Below are 20,528 nucleotides of genomic sequence, written 5' to 3'. Positions count from 1 at the left end.
GTGAAAAATTAAAAATTAACCAGGTGTAGTGGCAAGCACCTATAGTCCTAGCTACTAAGGAGGCTGAGGCAGGAGGATTGCTTGAGGCTGGGAGGTCCAGGCTGCAGTGAGCTATGATCATGCCACAGCACTCCAGTCTGGGCCACAGAGCAAGACCCTGTCTCAAAAAACGAATTAATTGATTATTTAAAGTCAAAATACTCATCCCTATCTGGTAGCATGCTGTGTACATATCTCATAAGCTCCATGAGGGCAGAGTCTATTTGGTTTGCCACTATAACCCCCCTACACCTAACCCATAATAGGTTTTTAGATGCCAATTGTATAAATGAATAAAGAACAGACCCTAACAGTAGCAAGGGATACATCCTGAGACACCCTCAAATTATCTCAAATCCCAACTATGATAGCATACGATTGCTTCAAAAAAAATGGAGTCACGTGAACCATTTCACACAGATGCAAACCATTTAGTCTAATGACTACCATTTAATCTATTTAAATTGCTATCTTCCGCCTAATAACTGCTGTTTTAAAACACTTGACTTTTGTCTTCATTTCCATTATCAGTACAAGCAGTTGACTTCCTTCTGTGGGGTCATCTTTTACGCTAGTAAACAAAATTTTTAATATTTCAAGGGAGTTCCAACACAGGCAACAAGTATATAACACAAAGCTGGCTAAGAGACAGACACTGGTTCTCAACAGGGAGCGAGTGACTCGCTGGCACCCACATTCCTCAAAGCCCAGGGGACTCGAATCCGTGCCCCAGAAAAAGCTAGATAAGGTGGATCAAACTACGATTGTAAAATTTGTAAAATAAAATACAAATAAATGGCTCTGGCAGGACGCAGTGGCAAACACCTGTAATCCCAGTACTTTGGGAGGCCAAGGTGGGTTGATCGCTTGAGGTGAGGAGATCGAGACAAGCCTGGCCAACATGGTGAAACCCTGTCTCTATTAAAAATACAAAAATTAGCCAGTCATGGTGGTGCACACCTGTAATCCCAGCTACTCAGGAGGCTGAGACAGGAGAATCACTTGAACCCAGGAAGCAGAGGTTGCAGTGAGCCAACATTACACCACTGCACTCCAGCCTGGGCAACAGAGCGAGACTCCATCTCAAAACCAAAACCAAAAACAAAAACATGCAGGTTTAAGTTGTTTTTTAAATTTTTTTGTTTTGTTTTTGTTTTTGTTTTTTTAAGACAAAGTCTGGCTCTATTGCCCAGGCTGGAGTGCAGTAGCACAATCTTGGCTCACTGCAACCTCTGCCTACCAGACTCAAGCGATCCTCCCACCTCAGCCTCTGGAATAGCCAGGACTACAAGCATGCACCACCACACCAGGCTAATTGTATTTTTTGTAGTGATGGAGTCTCCTTATGTTGCCCAGGCTGGCCTCAAACTCGTGAGCTCAACCAATCTGCCCTCCTCAGCCTGCCAAAGGGCTGGGATTACAGGCATGAGCCACTGCACCCAGCCTTGTTTTAATTTTTGAGAGCAAAGAAAAACACAACAATTAAGGTTACATGGTTTTATTCTGCATGCCTATGAAAGATAGAGTTGTCTGCTCTGCAGAATGGAGCTGCCAGCACATCACAGAGGATTTCTAGGGGTCAGAGAATCTGCCTAGACCTGGATGGAAGCCATCATTTCCATCGGCCCCAACTGCTGTAGCTGCAGTAGTGAAATCTGTGTCCTGCCTCCCGATGCCAGCCAAAAGGGAAGTGCTTGGCTTTGGACACCTGTCATTTCTTTTTTTTTGAGATGGAGTCTTGCTCTGTCACTCAGGCTAGGTGCAGTGGCGTGCTCGGCTCACTGCAACCTCCGCCTCCCAGATTCAAGCAATTTTCCTGCCTCAGCCTCCTAAGTAGCTGGGATTACAGGCACGCACCACCATGCCTGGCTAATTTTTCTACTTTTTTAGTAGAGACAGGGTTTCACCATGTTGGCCAGGCTGGTCTCAAACTCCTGACCTCATGAACTACCCACCTTGGTCTTCCAAAGTGCTGGGATTACAGACACATGCCGAGCCTCACCTGTCACTTCTTAACCCAAAAAAGGCTACCAGATTTTCAAGCACTTTTTTTTTTTTTTGAGATGGTGTACTCTCTATGTTGCTCAGGCTGGTCTTGAACTCCTGGGTTCAAGTGACCCTCCCACCTTAACCTCCCAAGCAGCCAGAATTACAGGAGCACACCACCCCATCTGGCTCAGTCACTTTTGCTCTTTCTTTAATCTTTAAGTACCACACAGTGCATAAGAAAGAACAAAGAGGACTTTAAAAGGAAGGGAGAGGCTACGTCAGAAAGAAGGCTAAGAGAATTCCTAGTCCTGACTGAACCACCCTTAAAACTAAACATTAATGGGGAGAAATGCCAGATATAGGTGAAGGGGAGGAAGGCAGCAAATCACACTGCCACGTGGGTACCTATGCAACAATCTTGCATGTTCTTCACATGTATCCCAAAATCTAAAATGCAATTTAAAAAAAAAAAACTAAACATTATGGGGCTCACCAAAGCCCCTGTCCTTATACCAAAATGAATCTAGCAAAACCTTTTAAATTTTTAGCTAGAAAGATAGAAAATCAAATACTGTTAATATGTAATCTTTTCATAGAAGGAAAAGTGTATTGTAGCTATAGGAAATATTAATGTCTTGTCAGGAGTGGGGGTTCATGCCTATAATCCCAGAACCCTGGGAGGTCAAGGCGGGCGGATCGTTTGAGCCCAGGAGCTCGAGACCAGCCTGGGCTACGTGGCAAGACTCCATTTCTACTACAATACAAAAATTAGCCAGGTGTGGTGGTGTGTGTCTATAGTCCCAGCTACTCAGGAGGCTGAGATGGGAGGATCAGTGGAGCCTGAGAGACAGAAGGTGCAGTGAGCCAAGAATGCATCACTGCACTCCAGCCTAGGTGACAGAGCCAGACCCTGTCTACGAAAAAGAAAAGAAAGAAAGAATCATTAATGTCTTTACATAATTAAAATTTCCCAAAACATATCTTGTAAAGCAAAGAAGCCTAGGAATTACATAACATATTAATAATTTTGTTACCACCTTTCTGTGTAACTATCTCCTAAGACAAAATGCCTTTGTTAGTTAAGTTCTTGCTTATATCAAATTAATACCTGCACAGAGCTTTAAAGTGAAATCATTTTTTCAGAGTCCTGCCTCATCCCCACTCCCTATTTTCAAATGCCAGAGGTCACCACTCCAGTGCTTTCAGGTGTTTCATCTGCATTCACACTTCAAAAATATCTAAATAACATGCTTAATAGACTATGTTTTGATTTATCAGTTTATTTATTTTATTTTTTTGAGACAGCATCTGGCTGTCGCCCAGGCTGGAGTGCAGTGGCGTGATCTTGGCTCACTGCAACCTCCACCTATTGGGTTCAAGCGATTCTTGTGCCTCAGCTCCCCGAGCAGCTGGGACTACAGACACCCACCACCATGCCTGGCTAATTTTTTGTATTTTTAGTAGAGATGGGGTTTTGCCATCTTGGCCAGGCTGGTCTCGAACTCCTGACTTCAAGTGATCCACCTGCCTCAGTCTCCCAAAGTGCTGGGATTACAGGCATGAGCCACTACTCCAGGCCTAGGATTAGGCCTATTTCATGCTTGCAGTCATTTATTCAACAATGTCTACTGGCCAGGCATGGTGACTCATGCCTGTAATCCCAACACTTTGGGAGATTGAGGCAGGAGGAGCACTTCAGGCCAGGAGTTTGAGACCAGCGTGGGCAACACAGTGAGACCTACTTTCTATAAGCCATTTTTTTTTTTTTTTTTTTTAAAGAAAAACAATGTCTACTGAAGCCTGCCATAGGCTAGGCACTGTTCTAAATAATAGGGCTACAGCAATGAACAAAGCAAAGTCCCTGTTCTTCCCACGGCTGATACACCAGTCACCAAATGAGTAAGAGGACTTCAGGGAGTTATAAGGGTTATGAAGAAAGAAAACACAGCAGGGGGCCAGGCACAGTGGCTCACGCCTGTAATCCCAGCCCTTTAGGATGCCGAGGTGGTTGGATCACGAGGTCAGGAGTTCAAGACCAGCCTTGCCAACATGCTGAAACCCCATCTCTACTAAAGATATAAAAAATTAGCCGGGCACGGTAGCACATGCCTGTAACTCCAGCTACTTGGGAGGCTGAGATAGGAGAATCACTTTAACCCAGGAGGCGGAGGTTGCAGTGAGCTGAGATCATGCCATTACACTCCAGCCTGGGTGACAGGGCAAGGAAAAAAAAAAAGGCCAGGCGCAGTGGCTCACGTCTGTAATCCCAGTACTTTGGGAGGCTGAGGCAGGCAGATTACCAGGTTAGGAGTTCAAGACCAGCCTGACCAACATGGTGAAACCCCGTCTCTACTAAAAATACAAAAATTAGCCAGGCATGGTGGCCAGTGCCTGTAATCCCAGCTACTTGGGAGGCTGAGGCAGGAGAATTGCTTGAACCCAGAAGCTGGAAGTTGCAGTGAGACAAGATCATGCCACTGCACTCCAGCCTGAGCAACAGAGTGAGAACCTGCCTCAAAAGAAAAGAAAGAAAGAAAAAGAAAACACAGCAGGGGTTTATGTCCTAAGAGTGGTGAGGGAAAGGAACACTGTCAGAGAGAAGGAGAGGAATTAAACCTCCTTGAGAAAACGTCATCTGGGCAGAGATCTGTCCAGTGTAAAGGAGTAAGACAGAAATGCATCCCAGGTAGAGCAATGCGGCAAGTGAAAGGCTCAGGGGCTGGATAATGCTTCCATGTCTGAGGGCTGTGAGCAGAGCAACGTGGGGAGGAGGAACAAGGAGGACTGTAAGGGAGGAGCGTGGGCAGAACGGGCAGGCTCGCAGGCTACCGTAAGGACTAGGGACTTGAATGAGGTAAGGTCACTGGAGGAGCCCGAGAGAGCTCCCAGGCTGAATTACCTTATGTCAAATCCCATAAAAATAATTATTTGAGCTGGGCACAGTGGCTCATGCCTGTAATCTCCACACTTTGGGAGGCCAACGCAGGTAGATCACCTGGGATCAGGAGTTCGAGACCAGCCTGACCAATATGGCGAAACCCTGTCTCTACTAAAAATAGAAAAATGAGTCGGGCGTAGTGGCGTATGCCTGTAATCCCAGCTATTTGGGAGGCTGAGGCAGAAGAATCGCTCAAACCTGAGAGGCAGAGGTTGCATGAGCTGAGACTGCACCAGTGCACTCCAGCCTGGATTACAGAGCGAGACTCTGTCCCACCCAAAAAATAATTATTATTATTTGTTTAAATAAAAATGGAATGTCTATTTAAAACAAGGTATCTGATTGGAACACATATATATAAAATCTATTGTCCAGTTATGACTTTTTTTTTTTGAGACAGGTTCTCACTCCGTCACCCTGGTTGGAGTGCAGCAGCACAATCTTGACTCACTGCAACCTCTACCTCTCAGGCTTAACCAATCCTCCCGCCGCAGCCTCCCAAGTAGCTGGGACTACAGGCACATGCCACCATGCCCAGCTAATTTTTGTATTTTTTGTATAGCCCAGGTTTTGCCATATTGTCCAGGCTGGTCTCAAACTCCTGAGATCAAGCAATCTGCCTGCCTCAGCCTCCCAAAGTACTGGGACTACAGGTGTGAGCCACTGTGACTAGCCATGAGCTTCATTTTTTTGTGTCCAACTTTGTTACTGCCAAACACTCTAATTAAGCTCATTTCTTTGCTACATCCCAAAAAAGTCTTAAATCTGGCACACTATAAATAACAATTACCTACTATCTGCATTCAATGCACAGGTTCCAAAATACAGCTAACTTCTGGGGGAAAAAACAAACAAACAAATAAGAATCAACATGAAAAGGATGAGATCAGCAGAAATCTCCACCCCTGAGAATGGTTCACAGATATGTCACTCATGAAGCCTTAGGAGATACCCAATACAAGATGACTAGGGACGGTGGTAAAAGGAAATCTATCAGGGTTGCTATCCTGTCGGTGATGACATAATCATGTTGGACTCTACTTGTTTCTTTTCTGTGCTTCTCCAACAAATAAGAGGCCTGGCAAATGGTGACCTCCACAGAGACATTCTAGAACTGGGTGTTGAGAGGGATCTAAAAGGACAGATATCAAGATTCCAAAGTAACCATGAGGATGGACAAAGAGACCAGAGACCTCTGCAGAAAGAAGCTGGCTGCGTTCCGCAGGATGTCAGGTGCTGGGCAGATGTCCCATGTGACTACCTAGAGCAGAGATGCAGCTTCCTAGAAAAAGAAATTATAAAAGCAAGAAGTCCAGCAAGGAAATTTCAAATGCCAGGAAACCACCCCAGCATAAAAAAAGTTCACTTGCGTCACCTGCCAGACCCACCCAAAAACACCAGCTCCAACCACCTGCCAGGTTCTGTGGGAATTCAGTCAAGGGGTGGCAAAAATAGTAGAGAAAGTTATAGAATATAGTCTCAACCCCTTCTAGAAAGCCTGAAAGTTTTTTCATAGAAATCCCCCTTAAATTTAGTTAATAAGTAAAGCAAATAGCTAAAGTATTTAGAGGAGTTTACCTAACTAACTTGTGTATTCATGTAGTGTTAAAACTAACCTTTGAGCCAGAGAGCCCTCTCAAGAAGTTGACCAGGGATATTATCCACTAATAGTGTTTGCTTTAAGCATCAGAACTTGTGCTTTAATCTCTTCACTCCAGTAGTGTTGACTCAAGCCTTTGTCAATTAAACTTTACTAAATAAATGCAAGTCTCTCTAGCTGGTGGGGGCCAGCAGCTGCTATCTCTTTACAGCACTCTCCGAGGAGTCTGTACACAGCCACAGCTCCTCAGCCAAGCTAGCAAAGCATAATATCTGTGTGTCAGTGTACTTTAGTCATCCGTCACTAAGTCAAGTCTACAAGACAGACCCCCGCAAGTAGTGACCCTGACAAGGTTCAGAGGACATAAAGCCGCCCAGCCAATTAAGAAAAGTCCTGTTGGTGAAACCCCATCTCCACTAAAAGTACAAAAATTAGCCGGGCATAGTGGCACATGCCTGTAATCCCACCTGCTGGGGAGGCTGAGGCGGGAGAGTTGCTTGAACCTGGGAGGCAGAGGTTGCAGTGAGCCAAGATCCTGCCATTGCACTCTGGCCTGGGCGAAGAAGTGAGACTCTGTCTCAAAAAAAAAAAAAAAAAGAAAAGAAAAAGAAAAACAAATGTCCTGTCTCCTTCATTCTCCTCCCCGTCCTCACTGTAACTTTGACAGGCTCCAGAAAGCAGCTGGAGACGGAGGGAAAAGGGAAACCAGGAAAGGGCATAGAACAGAAAGGCCATGGCAGCCTTCCAGCAGGGAGGGGGTCTGAGCTGGGGAATGCAAGAAGATACAACTGGCGGCACTTTGGGAGGCTGAGGTGGGTGGATGACTTGAGGTCAGGAGTTTGAGACCAGCCTGGCCAGCATGGTGAAACCCCTTCTTTACTAAAAATCCAAAAAGTAGCCAGGTGTGGTGGAGCATGCCTGTAGTCCCACCTACTCGGAAGGCTGAGGCACAAGAACCACTAGAACCCAGGAGGCGGCGGTTGCAATGAGTAGAGATCGCACCACTATACTCCAGCCTGGGTGACACGGCAAGACCCTGTCTCAAAAAAAAAAAAAGAATACTTGGAGAGTGTCCCTTTGGCACCTGGCACAGAGTACCAATTAATGACAGTGAACATTATTACTCTCCTCTGTTAGGGACAAAGGAAGCTAATGAGGCTTTCTCATTTCTTGGATGGTCCATCACTCAAGACCATGAAAAGTGTTTACCGTAATTCTAAGCTCACTAAGCAACCTCACGATTCTAATCCCATTCTCTGTCTCACCTGATCATCAGGACTTGGTACCCTGAACCATCAACATCGGTACTCCTGTTCCCATGAAATGACACCAACAAATTGGCTTTTTGTTCTAAGCATGAATCTCCTATGTAGGTCAATGCCATTCAGTTCATTAAAGTTTTACTGATTTTTGGTGAACTGAAAAAACTGACTAGACATTGACAAATGAGGACTGTGGCAGAGGTCTGACCCTCGAGAGGCCCTGTCTGAACAATCACGCTCCCTCCTGGGCATGCCTCTCTTTTTAATTATACATGAACACATGAAGGTACTGAGAAATCCCGAAGCAGGCTCTAAAACAAAGGAAGTGTCGACTTTGCTCTCAGTTGTTCTAAATGTATTTCATTACAAGTCTCAGAATTCGTCACCCATAGATAGTGTACATAGAGATACTTCATTACTTGAGAGACCTTTTCAGTTGGAACACCTGCTCTCAACCACGTCGGGTCACAGAGGACTACAATGCTGATTCCAGCTCCATGGCTCATGATACCCTGTGACGGAGCCACTCCATACTCTCCTCTTGTATCCACAACGTCTTTCTAAAAGTCTTCCTCAGCCAGGTGCAGTGACTCATGCCTATAATCCCAGCACTTTGGGAGGCTGAGGTGGGTGGATCACCTGAGGTCAGGAGTTCAAGACCAGCCTGGCCAGCATGGAGAAGCCCTGTCTCTACTAAAACTACAAAATAATTACCTGGGCATGGTTGGCGGGCACCTGTAATCCCAACTACTCAGGAGGCTGAGGCAGGAGAATCACTTGAACCTGGGAGGAGAAGGTTGCAGTGAGCCCAGATCGCACCAGTGTACTCCAGCCTAGGTGACAGTGAGACTGTGTCTCAAAGAAAAAGACAAAAAAGTTACTATTTTTCTCCCCACTTCAATAAACTAGTTTAAAAAAATAACTCCTTCACCAGTGGCTGCTTAATTTTTGCTTCAGAGAATTGTTAATGTAGCTAAACCCTTGCATTTCTCAAAGACTCAAACCAGACTCAGTTGTTCTACATGCATTTGCATTTAGACACAGTATTCGCATATTTCACTGCTAAAGCCTTTAATTAGTACCTCCAGAAATGTGTTTATATTCAGAAAACGATTCATCTCTAGGAAGAAGGAAAAAAAAGGAGGTTACAAAGGTAACAAACCAAATTTAAAATGTTCTGGTTTACAAAAGCTTCCAGGTCACACAATCCTGTGTTTCCTTTACCCTTAATTAGGTCAGCTTTCCATACTTCATCATTGTTTCAGCATTTTCTTTTTTAATCCTGCTGCCCCAGAATCCCATTTGCAGTTGTAATTGACCTACTTAATTAGGATTGGGAACACTCAGACAGAAGAGTGTGCTGTCTTCATTCTGTTTTGCCCAACAGACTTATAAATAAGTTGAATTTCTAATTCTGTTTGTTAAAACAGGCACGTTAGGCAATTCCAAGACCCAAATATTCAGGTTTAATTATCGCCATGAGTGTCCATTCAAATATGGTCTAGGCCAGGCGCAGTGGCTCACACCTATAATCCCAATACTTTGGGAGGGAGAGGCAGGGAGACTGCTTGAGCCCAGGAGGTCAAGACCAGCCTGGACAACATTATAAGACACCCCCACCAATCTCTACAAAAAAAATTTAAAAATTAGCCAGGTGTGGCAGCAAGCACCTGTAGTCCCCGTTACCAGGGAGGCAGAGGCAGGACAAAAGGTTATTCTAACTCCAGTGACTCCTCAACACCAGCCTAATTCGTGATGGAGTCTTTTTTTTTTTTTTTTTTTTTTTTGAGACGGAGTCTTGCTCTGTCGCCAGGCTGGAGTGCAGTGGCACAATCTGAGCTCACTGCAACCTCCACCTCCAGGGTTTAAGCAATTCTCCTGCCTCAGTCCCCTGAGTAGCTGAGATTACAGGTACATACCACCATGTCCGGCTAATTTTTGTATTTTTAGTAGAGACGGGGTTTTACCATGTTAGTCAGGCTGGTCTCGAACTCCTGACCTCGTGATCCGCCTGCCTCGGCCTCCCAAAGTGCTGGGATTATAGGCATGAGCCACCGCGCCCAGCTGATGTGATAGAAAGTCGTAAGCCAACACTTGAGCCAGGAGTTGGAGGCTGGAGTGAGCTATGATCGTGCCACTGTACTCCAACCTGGGCGACAGAGTGTAATCCTGTCTCCAAAATAAACAAACAACAAATATGGTCTAGGTGAAGGAGCACACAGTCAGGAGTCAGTGCGCCTTGGTTCTCCACTGGTGTACTGCAGTGGTACCAACCACTGCAATCCTGGCTCATCCCTAAGGCTCCAGAGCCTCAGTCTCTCAGCTCAACAAAAAAGAAGGTAGACTCTTGAGTTTAGAATAGGTCTCTCTATTCACAAAGACTCTAAGTCTCAGCAGGGCATGGTAGCTCACACCTGTAATCCCAGCGCTTTGAGAGGCTGAGGCGGGCAGATCACAAGGTCAAGAGATCAAGACCATCCTTCTCAACATGGTGAAACCCCATCTCTACTCAAAATACAAAAATCAGCTGGGCATGGTGGTGCACGCCTAAAGTCCCAGCTACTCAGGAGGCTGAAGCAGGAGAATCACTTTAACCTGGGAGGCAGAGGTTGCAGTGAGCCGAGATCGCACCACTGCACTCCAGCCTGGTGACAGAGCGAGCGAGACTCTATCTAAAAAAAAAAACTCTCTAAGTCTCTACGAATATTTTCTGAGCAACTACCATGTACAAAGCAGTGTGCTATATACAGTGGGTGGGAAAAACAAAGACGAATTGATGTTGCTCTATCATGAACTCTACACTCCACCAGGGAAGAAAACGCCATAGCTACCTGTATACGTGATTGGCAATGTCCTGATATACAGTAGATACTCAGTAAAATGACATAAAGGAGACATAAAATGCCCTGTGAGCATTTACAGAAGAGGGGCTTCATCTGATGGAGAGAAATCAGGAATGGTTTGTAGGTGGGTGTGAGTTGACTTGTTTTTTTTGTTTTGTTTTGTTTTGTTTTTGTTTTTGTTTTGAGACAGATTCTCACTCTGTTGCCCAGGCTGGAGTGCAGTAGCATAATCTCGGCTCACTGTAACCTACACCTCCCGGGTTCAAGTGATTCTCCTGCCTCAGCCTCCCAAGTAGCTGGGATTACAGGCGCCCACCACCACGCCTAGCTAATTTTTGTACTTTTAATAGAGACGGGGTTTCACCATGTTGGTCAGGCTGGTCTTGAACTCCTGACCTCAGGTAATCTGCCCACCTCAACCTTCCAAAGTGCTGGGATTACAGGTATGAGCCACTGTGCCTGGCCTATTAATCCTTTCTTGATCCCTCCAATAGTAGGCGCTCTCTCCTGTCTTTGAAACCCCACAAAGACTTGCTGACTTCTCTTGTGGTGTACATAGCATCTGCCCCTGCATTACAGTTGGGTCATATCTTTTTCTCAAGATAATAATCTTAGACATCAGAAACTATATTATTCATCTATATTGCCAAAGAAACGGAAGGTATTCAGTAGATTATTCTGACAGGACAAATACGAAAAGGACAACCTAGGAGACAGAACTGAACGAACGATGATGCTAAGTGAGAAATATTTGTGGCTTATGCCTAAAATCAGGACTATTCCAGTTTCAGTTTTGAACATAAGATTTAGTTGATAGAATCAGAGGGGTTAAGCTTGGAAGGTAAGTTGGAGTCAGATTACATAGAGCCTTGAATGCCAAGGTAATAAACAGCATATATTCTGTTCTCCAAGAGAGTCACTGATCATTTTAGGCAATGGAGAGTAAGGAATTTGACCTTCCATACTTCCATCTGAAACATGGAAGGTCAAACCAGAAGCATTCTGGTTGACATGCTAGTCTCCTTGGAATTTGGTTCGAGATAAGTCCAACCCAGACAGAAAAAAAAAAAACTCTTAAGCATGCTGACAAAATTAAGTGCATAACTCTGTAGATCTGTGAGTCCCGGAAAAGTCACCAAGTTATTAAAAACTGTTTTGTAGGCTTCCTGGCAACCAGACATTTATGTTCCCACTTCAGTGAAAGGATACAGACCCACACCAAAGCAGATATTGCTAAATTTCCAAACTGGTGAGAAAGAGAAGATTCTATCTGCTTCCAGAGAAGGGAGGGAGGAGCAAAAAAGTACATTACACACAAAGGATATGTGTGTGTGTGTGTGTGTGTGTGTCTGTAGTGTGTGTGTATACATATAGGTACATATATACAGACTGAGAATCCCTTAGCAGAAATGCTTGAGACCAGGAGTGCTTCAGATTTTTTATTTTTTTTAATTTTGGAATACCTGCATTGTACCATTGAGCATCCCAAATATGAAATTCTGAAATCCAAAATATTCCAATAAGCACTTCCTTTGAGCATCATGCTGGTGCTCAAAGTTTTGGATTTGGGGGCATTTCAGATTTCAAATTTTCAGATTTACGATATTCAACCCATATATGTATATATAAATTACAGTGTGTATGTATGTGTATACACATGTGTGCATATATGTATGCATGCAGATCAGATGTGTATATTTGTGTACATACATATATGCATATGTATATGCATGCATAAATGCATATGTATATATGTATACGTGTGTATGTGTCTACATATGTGTGTATGTGTATATGTATGTATATGTGTATATATGTATGAACATATATGTGTGTATACTGCATTAGTCCATTCTCACACTGCTATGAAGAAATACCTGAGACTGGGTAATTTATAAAGGAAAGAGGTTTAATTGATTCGGAGTTCTGCATTGCTGGGGAGGCCTCAGGAAACTTACAATCATGGCAGATGACAAAGGAGAAACAGGCACCTTCTTCACAGGGCAGCAGGATGGAGTGAGTGCCAGCAGGGGAAATGCCAGATCTCATGAGACTCACTCACTTCATGAGAACAGCATGGGGAACTGCCCCATGAGCCAATTACCTCCACCTGGTCCCGCCCTTGACATGTGAGGATTATGGGGATTACAATTCAAGATGAGATTTTGGATGGGGACACAGCCAAACCTATCAGTATATATGTGTGTATATATGCATGTATATATGTGTATATGTATGTGTGTGTATGTATATGTGTATGTGTATCCATGTGTTTACATATGTATATATGTGCACAATTGGTTGTTCTCCCTGGAGTAGCATCACAGGTTCTTAAATTTCCACTACAGATTTCTAACAATAACATAAATGATGTAGAGTAGTGTTATACGTAACTTTCTATCTGTAACTTAGTTTTGAGGTTTATCAAAGCTACATGCCCATAGCTGCAATTCATTTTCATCATTGCATAGTATTCCACTGAATTTATATATTACGCTTCATTGAATCATGTTCCTGTTATTGGACATTTAGGGTACTTTAAAAGCCTTACTTACAGCGAACAATGTTATAATGAACAATCCACGTATATATGTGAGATTTCATGCGGTTAGAAACCTAGTAGTAGAATTACTAAGTATGAATTCACATTTACTAGACCTTGCCAAACCAATATCTAAAGTGGTTGTACCACAGTCAACATTTAAAACAATTAAACATTTTAAAAACTTTCTAAACAGTTTTAAACATTTAAAAATTTTAACACACATGTATATATAACTCCTATATATCTAAATAAAATACTTATATTGTCACACATACACACACATCATGATTCCCTCTAAAGTATCAGGGAGGGAAATGGGATAGGTCAGAGAGGGGCTCATACGGATTTTCAATTATACATGTAATATTTTATATCTTAAGCTGGGTGATAGGTACATAAATGCCCCTTTTATTATCTATATTTTTTGTGTATATAACTGAAATCTTTCTAGAAGCTTCTGTTAAAACCTGGGATATTAATCTCAACATTTAACTTTGCTTCATCTCAGATGACAACTTGAGGATCAAAATCTCTTACCCAACCCTTCAGAAACGTGTTAGAGAATTCAGAAGCCACCACGCCCAGCCAGGCTTGTTTCTTTATTGTATCTGCTGAATGCTCTGGCATGCCACAGAGCAAAGGCAAAGGAAATCAGGGGTGTCAACGCGTTTTCAAGGGGAGCCCCACCATCACTTTTCGGTGGTAAGCTGTAACTCAGCTTTGGAGTAAGACCACAGCAAACAAAGGGAGAAAGGCGAAAGCCGCACTTACCATAGAAGAGGAATGCTTTTGTCATGTGATGATGCAGGTAGGTCCGGTTGATGGTGAAGAAACACGCGTCTGCTCCACAGTGGCCTAACCTCCCAGTTTCCCCCGTCAGCGGGGACCACCAGAGCATAATGGGGTAGCTGTCCAGTTCCCATTTTCTTTTCCTGTTGAAGGTCAATGCTTCTTTCTTAAGAAATGCATTAAGATGCGTAGGTGCTTCTTCCATTTTTCTACGTCCATCTTGCAAACCGGAACTTTGAAACCCCTTCCTTTCAAACTTCCCCAGCTCAACCACGACCTAAAAGAGAAGACAATTATTACCAGGGTCAAACTGTGTGATTTCCTGTTGTACCTCTCTCATTCATCTTGACGATTGAGCCTCTTACTAGTTTTCAGTTGTTGCTGTAACAATTTACCACAAACAGTAATTTAAAACAACACAAACTTAAGCTAGGTGCACTGGCTTACACTTGTAATCTCAGTATATCGTGGGGCCATGTTGGGAGGACCGCTTGAGGCCAGGAGATCGAGACTAGCCTGGCCAACATGGTGAAACCTCAACTCTACTAAAAACTACAAAAATCAGTCAGGTGTGGTGATAGCATACGCCTGTAATCCCAGTTACTAGGGAGGCTGAGTCAGGAGAATCAAATCACATGAACTCAGGAAGCAGAGCAGTGAGCCAAGATCTCGTCACTGCACTTCAGCCTGGGCAACAGAGCGAAGCTCCGTGTCAAAAAAAAAGAAAAAAAGAACTGGCCAGGCATGGTGATGCATGCCTGTAGTCCCAGATACTCAGGAGGCTGAGGCAAGAGGATTGCTGCACTCCAGCCTGGGCAACAGAGCAAGACCTTGTCTCAACAACCAATCAATCAATCACAAATTTGTTATCACACAGTTCTGAAGTCAGACGTCTGAAATGGGTCTCACTGGGCTAAGATCAAGGGGTCAGCAGGGCTGCAATCCTCCCTGAAGACTCTAGGAGAGAAGCCTCTTTCTTGCTTTTCTTTTAGAGCCACCACCATTGACTCATGGCCTCCTTCCTCCTCTTCAAAGCCAGCAACACTACATCTCCTGACTCTTCTGATGTCACCTCTTCTCTCTGACCATGTCAGGAAAGGCTCTCCATCTTTAAGAACTTGTGATTACATGGGGCTCACATGAATAATTTGCAATAATCTCCCCCATTTCAAAGTGTGTCACATTGATCCCATCTGCAAAGTCCCTTTTGCCACCTAAAGTAACATATTCACAGGTTCCAGGGATCAGGGAGTGGACACAGCCTCCAAACATCAACCAACAAGAATGGTCAGTGATTCTACTAAACACTTAAAACAAATACATTTCCCCTCCATTTCTTAAGTCGATAGGATATCTAGAAATAGTTTTGCCTTTTAATGAAAGCTGTGACAGGATTATTACCTGACTACTACTAGAAAATACACTCTAGGGAAAGTAAGTTATAAATTTCCAACTGGTTTCTTTATTACAATTAAAGGAGTCATAACATGGGTTTTATGTTTCTAGTAATACTCACTATAGCATTGAGATGGTGAAATAATACCTGATGTCAAAATTCCCTAGCGTCTACGTTACCCACATGGTACACCAGAGTACTGGGCTTCCACTCACAACCACGTTTAAATTTATTCCAGGATAGTCTAAGTCCGGGTCACTGGACAGCCAGGACATCAGCAACAGTCATCTGGAGGGCAGGGTGGGTGTAGCAGAATCTCCAAAAGTGCTGCCTTTCATCAGTTTTTTTTTGAGATGGAGTCTAGCTCTGTCACCCAGGCTGGAATGCAGTAGCATGATCTTGGCTCACTGCAACCTCCACCTCCCGGGTTAAAGCGATTCTCCTGCCTCAGCCTCTTGAGTAGCTAGGATTACAGGCATGTGCCACCACGCCCAGCTAATTTTTTATTTTTAGTAGAGACAGGGTTTCATTGTGTTGGCCAGGATGGTCTCGAACTCATGAACTCGTGATCCACCCGCCTTGGCCTCCCAAAGTGTGGAATTACAAGCATGAGCCACCACCCAGACTTTTCATCAAATTTTAAGATTTGGTATTGTGCTGAGCATGGTGGCATGCACCTTTAGTCCCAGCTACTCGGGAGGCTGAGACCAGAGGATCACTTGAGTCCAGGACTTCAAAGCTGCAGTGCGGTATGACTGCACCACTATACTCCAGCTTGAGCAACAAAGGAAGACTCCATCTCAAGAAAAAAAAACAAGAATTGATATTAATATGATAACTGATATGGCACTAAGTATAGAAATATGGTAAAGAAGCCAGGCGCAGTGGCTCACGCCTGTAATCCCAGCACTTTGGGAGGCAGAGGTGGGCAGATCATGAGGTCAGATCGAGACCATCCTGGCTAACACGGTGAAACCCCATCTCTATTAAAAAAAACGAAAAAAAGAAATACGCTAGAGAAAGGGTTAGACTGCTCCATATGTAACTGAAAATTTAGTAGTCAACCTATGAAACAAACAAAGCAGTAAACAGTAAGGCACATTCACATTTCTATATGTTAACTGCTCTACCAGTCAGCCATGGAGGGCGCTCCCTGGGCAGCCCTCAGGTCCTGCTTTTAGGAGCCAAGAGTGGTACCTTTTGTACGTGCTCACTGCTCCTGGTGTTAGATAGAGGCCACTGATCACTGATGCATTGCACGGAGTCTGTAACTCCCTGGGGAGGGCCCGTGACTTTCATTAGAGTCTCGAAGGTATCCAAGGCCAAAACAAAAAAACACTGAGTGAAAGCCAAATAGCTTTCCAGAAGGAGTAAGGAATTATATTGGCTTTACAAAACTATGGATCGCCTGAGACGCCAAAGTCAACACCAGAGCAGCAGAGCCATCACCGAGAGCTAAATTCTGCCTGTTGCCAACAGCTCTCTCAGCATTTTTATGATGGCACAATGTGGCTCTCCCCAGTAGTTTGATCCAAGGGAGATGATTTGTAGCCACAAAACTATCTTTTCATCTGACCTTCCCCTGCAAATGTACAACCAGTCACTTAAAAGAAAGGCTTTTAGAAAGCCATAGGATACAACTCCAAAGGTGAAATTTATTCCATATTTCAGATCAGTATCTACTGTGTGAGTTATAAGTTCATTTCCAAATAATAGGGATGCTTTTAATAAGAGATTCTTCTTCTGCCAAACAAATTTTATTTTTGGGGGGAGAGTCTCACTCTGTAGCCCAGGCTAGAGTTCAGTGGCATGATCTCAGTTCACTGCGGTCTCCAGGTTCAAGTGATTCTCCTGCCTCAGCCTCCTGAGTAGTTGGGATTACAAACATGAGCCACCGTGCCTGGTTAACTTTTTTGTATTTTTAGTAGAGACAAGGTTTCATCACATTGGCCCAAACAGCTTTTTAAACACATTATCTTCAGGTATCACTACCAGATTGTAGGAAATATAGCAGAATAAGGGAATATATTCAATAAAACTATAAGGATAAAATGAGCCAATCCCACAATCTAGAAAAGTTAAAAGGACAAATGACCCAGTTTTAACAAGCCCATGACATGGAATAAAAGGTGGGGCAGAAGAAACTTTTTCATAGTGAAAAAAATGAAAACATAAAATTTGAGACTCACCAACCAAATGCAATGTATGGGTTTGTTTATTCCAAATTCAAACCAACTCGGGCCACACATGGTGGCTCTTGCCTGTAATCCCAGCATTTTGGGAGGCCAACATGGGTGGATCACCTGAGGTCAGGAGTTTGAGACCACCCTGGCCAACATAGTGAAACCTCGTCTCTCTTAAAAATACAAAAATTACCCGGCCGGGCGCGGTGGCTCACGCCTGTAATCCAAGCACTTTGGAGGCCAAGGCAGGTGGATCACCTGAGGTCAGGAGTTCATGACCAGCCTGACCAACATGGTGAAACCCCATCTTAAAAAAAAATTATATATATATACATACATATATATATATATATATATATATACGTATATATATGTGTATATAAAAATTATATATATATATAAAAATTAGCTGAGCATGGTGGCATAGCCCGTTTCTCCTAAAAATACAAAAATTAGCTGGGCATGGTGGTACATACCTATAATCCCAGCTACTCGGGAGGCTAAGGCAGGAGGATCACTTGAACCCAGGAGGTGGAGGTTGCAGTGAGCTGAGAATGCACCACTGAACACCAGCCTGGGCAACAGAGCAAGACTCTGTCTCAAAAAAAGAAAAAAACCAACTCATTACGAAAATTCTTTTTTTTTTGAGACAACTGGGAAAAATTTAACACAGCCAAACATACAGAGAATATTCAGTAGTTAATTGTTAATTTTGTTGGCTGTGATAGTAGCAATACGGTTACATTAAATTTTTCAAAGTTCCTATCTGTAAGAGAATCATATTAACATATAACTGGTGAAATGCTATTATGTCCTGGATTTGCTTTAAACTATTCCAAAATATATTACTAAATTATTTATGCAAATTAAAAGTAAAATTCAAAAACAAATATACATATATACCCAAAGAATTTACAGTTTATAAAAAATATAGTTAAATATGAATGGAAAACAATGTCTAAGGTTTTCTCCAGAGAACTATAATGTTTTAGCTTAAGTGCAGGTGACTACAATATTTTCATGTTTAGATTATATTAATTAAATAATTTTGTCATAGAGTCTGCTATGGGCTAAATTTTTTTTTTTTTTTTTTTTTTGCTTGATTGGTTTTTTGAGACAGAGTTTCGCTCTGTCACCAGGCTGGAGTGCAGTGGCATGATCTCGGCTCACTGCAACCTCCACCTCCCAGTTCAAGCAATCCTCCTGCCTCAGCCTCCCGAGTAGCTGGGACTATAGGCGTGCACAACCACACCCAGCTAATTTTTTGTATTTTTAGTAGAAACAGCATTTCACAATGTTGGCCAGGATGGTCTAGAGCTCTTGACCTCGTGATCTGCCCGCCTCAGCCTCCCAGAGTGCTGGGATTATAGACGTGAGCCACCATGCATGGCCGCTAAATTGTATACCCCCAAAAAATTCATATGTTGAAGTTCTTACTCCCAGTACCTTATAACGTGACTATATTTGGGACAGGGTCTTCAAAGAGGTAACTGAGTTAAAACAAGTGGGCCCTACTCCAGTATGACTGGTGTCTTTATAGAAAGAGAAAATTCTGACACAGAAACTTGCAGAGAGAAGGCAGTATAAAGATACAGGGAGAAAACAGTCATCTATAAGCCAAGGATAGAGGCCTGTAAAAAAATTAATTTTGGTTGTGGAAGCAAGCCACTCCACCTGCAGTATTTTGTTAACAGAAGCCCTAGCAAACTAACATAGGATCTATGACATGATTTTTTTTTTCTATTTATCCTATCTTTACCCTACTCATTTGGCAAATTATTTCATCTGCCTAAAAACAGGAATGGAGGCCAGGCGCAGTGGCTCACGCCTGTAATCCCAGCACTTTGGGAGGCCGAGGCAGGGGAATCACTTGAGGTCAGGAGTTCGAGACCAGCCTGGCCAACATGGTGAAATCCCATGTCTACTAAAAATACCAAAAATTAGCTGGGCGTGGTGGTGCGCGCCTGTAGTCCCAGCTACTCAGGAGGCTGAGGCAGGAGAATCACTTGAACCCGGGAGGCAGAGGGTGCAGTGAGTTTCATATGGTGCCACTGCACTCCAGCCTGGCAACAGAGCAACACTCTGTCCTGGATACCACCAGCACAAACAAGGAAGAAGGCACATGTTGCCTCTCACCAGAATCCCAGTCTGGCAGAAGGCAGCGGTAGAAGTACAGGACCAGACTGTCTGCCAAAGTGCTTTAATAAGCTTTATCTCATTCAACCCTACGCAGAAGGGAGATCCCGCAGAGTGAAAAGGCCTGGAGAACACCTTAGTTTCTACCAGTCCCACAGGTGAACTTCTCACAACCACAAATAACCTTTAAAGGTCGTGTGGAGGGCCAGGCGCAGTAGCTCATGCCTATAATCCCAGCACTTTGTAAGGACAAGGCAGGCGGATCACCTGAGGTCAGGAGTTCAAGACCAGCCTGGCCAATATGGCAAAACCCCATCTCTACTAAAAATACAAAAATTAGCCAGGCATGGTGGCAGGCACCTATAATCCCGCTACTTGGGAGGCTGAGGCAGGAGAATCGCTTGAACCCAGAAGGTAGAGGTTGCAGTGAGCCAAGATCGCACCATTGCACTCCAGCACGCACAACAAGAGCGAAAGTCCATCTCAAAAAAAAAAAAGTCCTGTGGAAGTGAGGCGCAGTGGCTCACACCTGTAATCGCAGTGCTTTGGGAAGCCAAGGCAGGCAGATCGCTTGAGTTCAGGAGTTCAAGACCAGCCTGAGCAACATGGTGAAACCCCCATCTCTACAAAAAAACAGAAAACTTAGCCAGGCATGGCGGTACACACCTACAGTCTCAGCTACTCAGGAGGCTGCATTGGGAGGACCGCTTGAGCCTGGGAGGTGGAGGCTGCAATGAGCCAAGATCGTGCCACTGCACTCCAGCCTGGATGACAGAGTGAGACCCTGTCTCAAGAACAAAAAAAAAAA

At 43.8% G+C, this 20,528-nt stretch overlaps 1 protein-coding gene across 2 annotated transcripts in view; it reads right to left on the bottom strand.

Moving 5' to 3' along the window:
* FUT10 (fucosyltransferase 10) overlaps nucleotides 1–20,528 on the bottom strand; it is a 107,944-nt gene that overhangs the window by 72,172 nt on the left and 15,244 nt on the right. For both annotated transcript variants that reach the window (XM_012476078.2, XM_012476079.2), the window contains one exon: nucleotides 13,988–14,282. In XM_012476078.2, the coding sequence (XP_012331501.2) occupies nucleotides 13,988–14,282 (295 nt within the window). The remainder of the gene's footprint in view (nucleotides 1–13,987; nucleotides 14,283–20,528) is intronic.

Source organism: Aotus nancymaae, unplaced genomic scaffold (assembly GCF_030222135.1).
Source record: "Aotus nancymaae isolate 86718 unplaced genomic scaffold, 86718_ANA_hifiasm-v0.15.2.pri h1tg000079l, whole genome shotgun sequence".
NCBI lineage: Eukaryota > Metazoa > Chordata > Mammalia > Primates > Aotidae > Aotus > Aotus nancymaae.
This window is presented reverse-complemented; position numbering and strand designations above follow the sequence as displayed.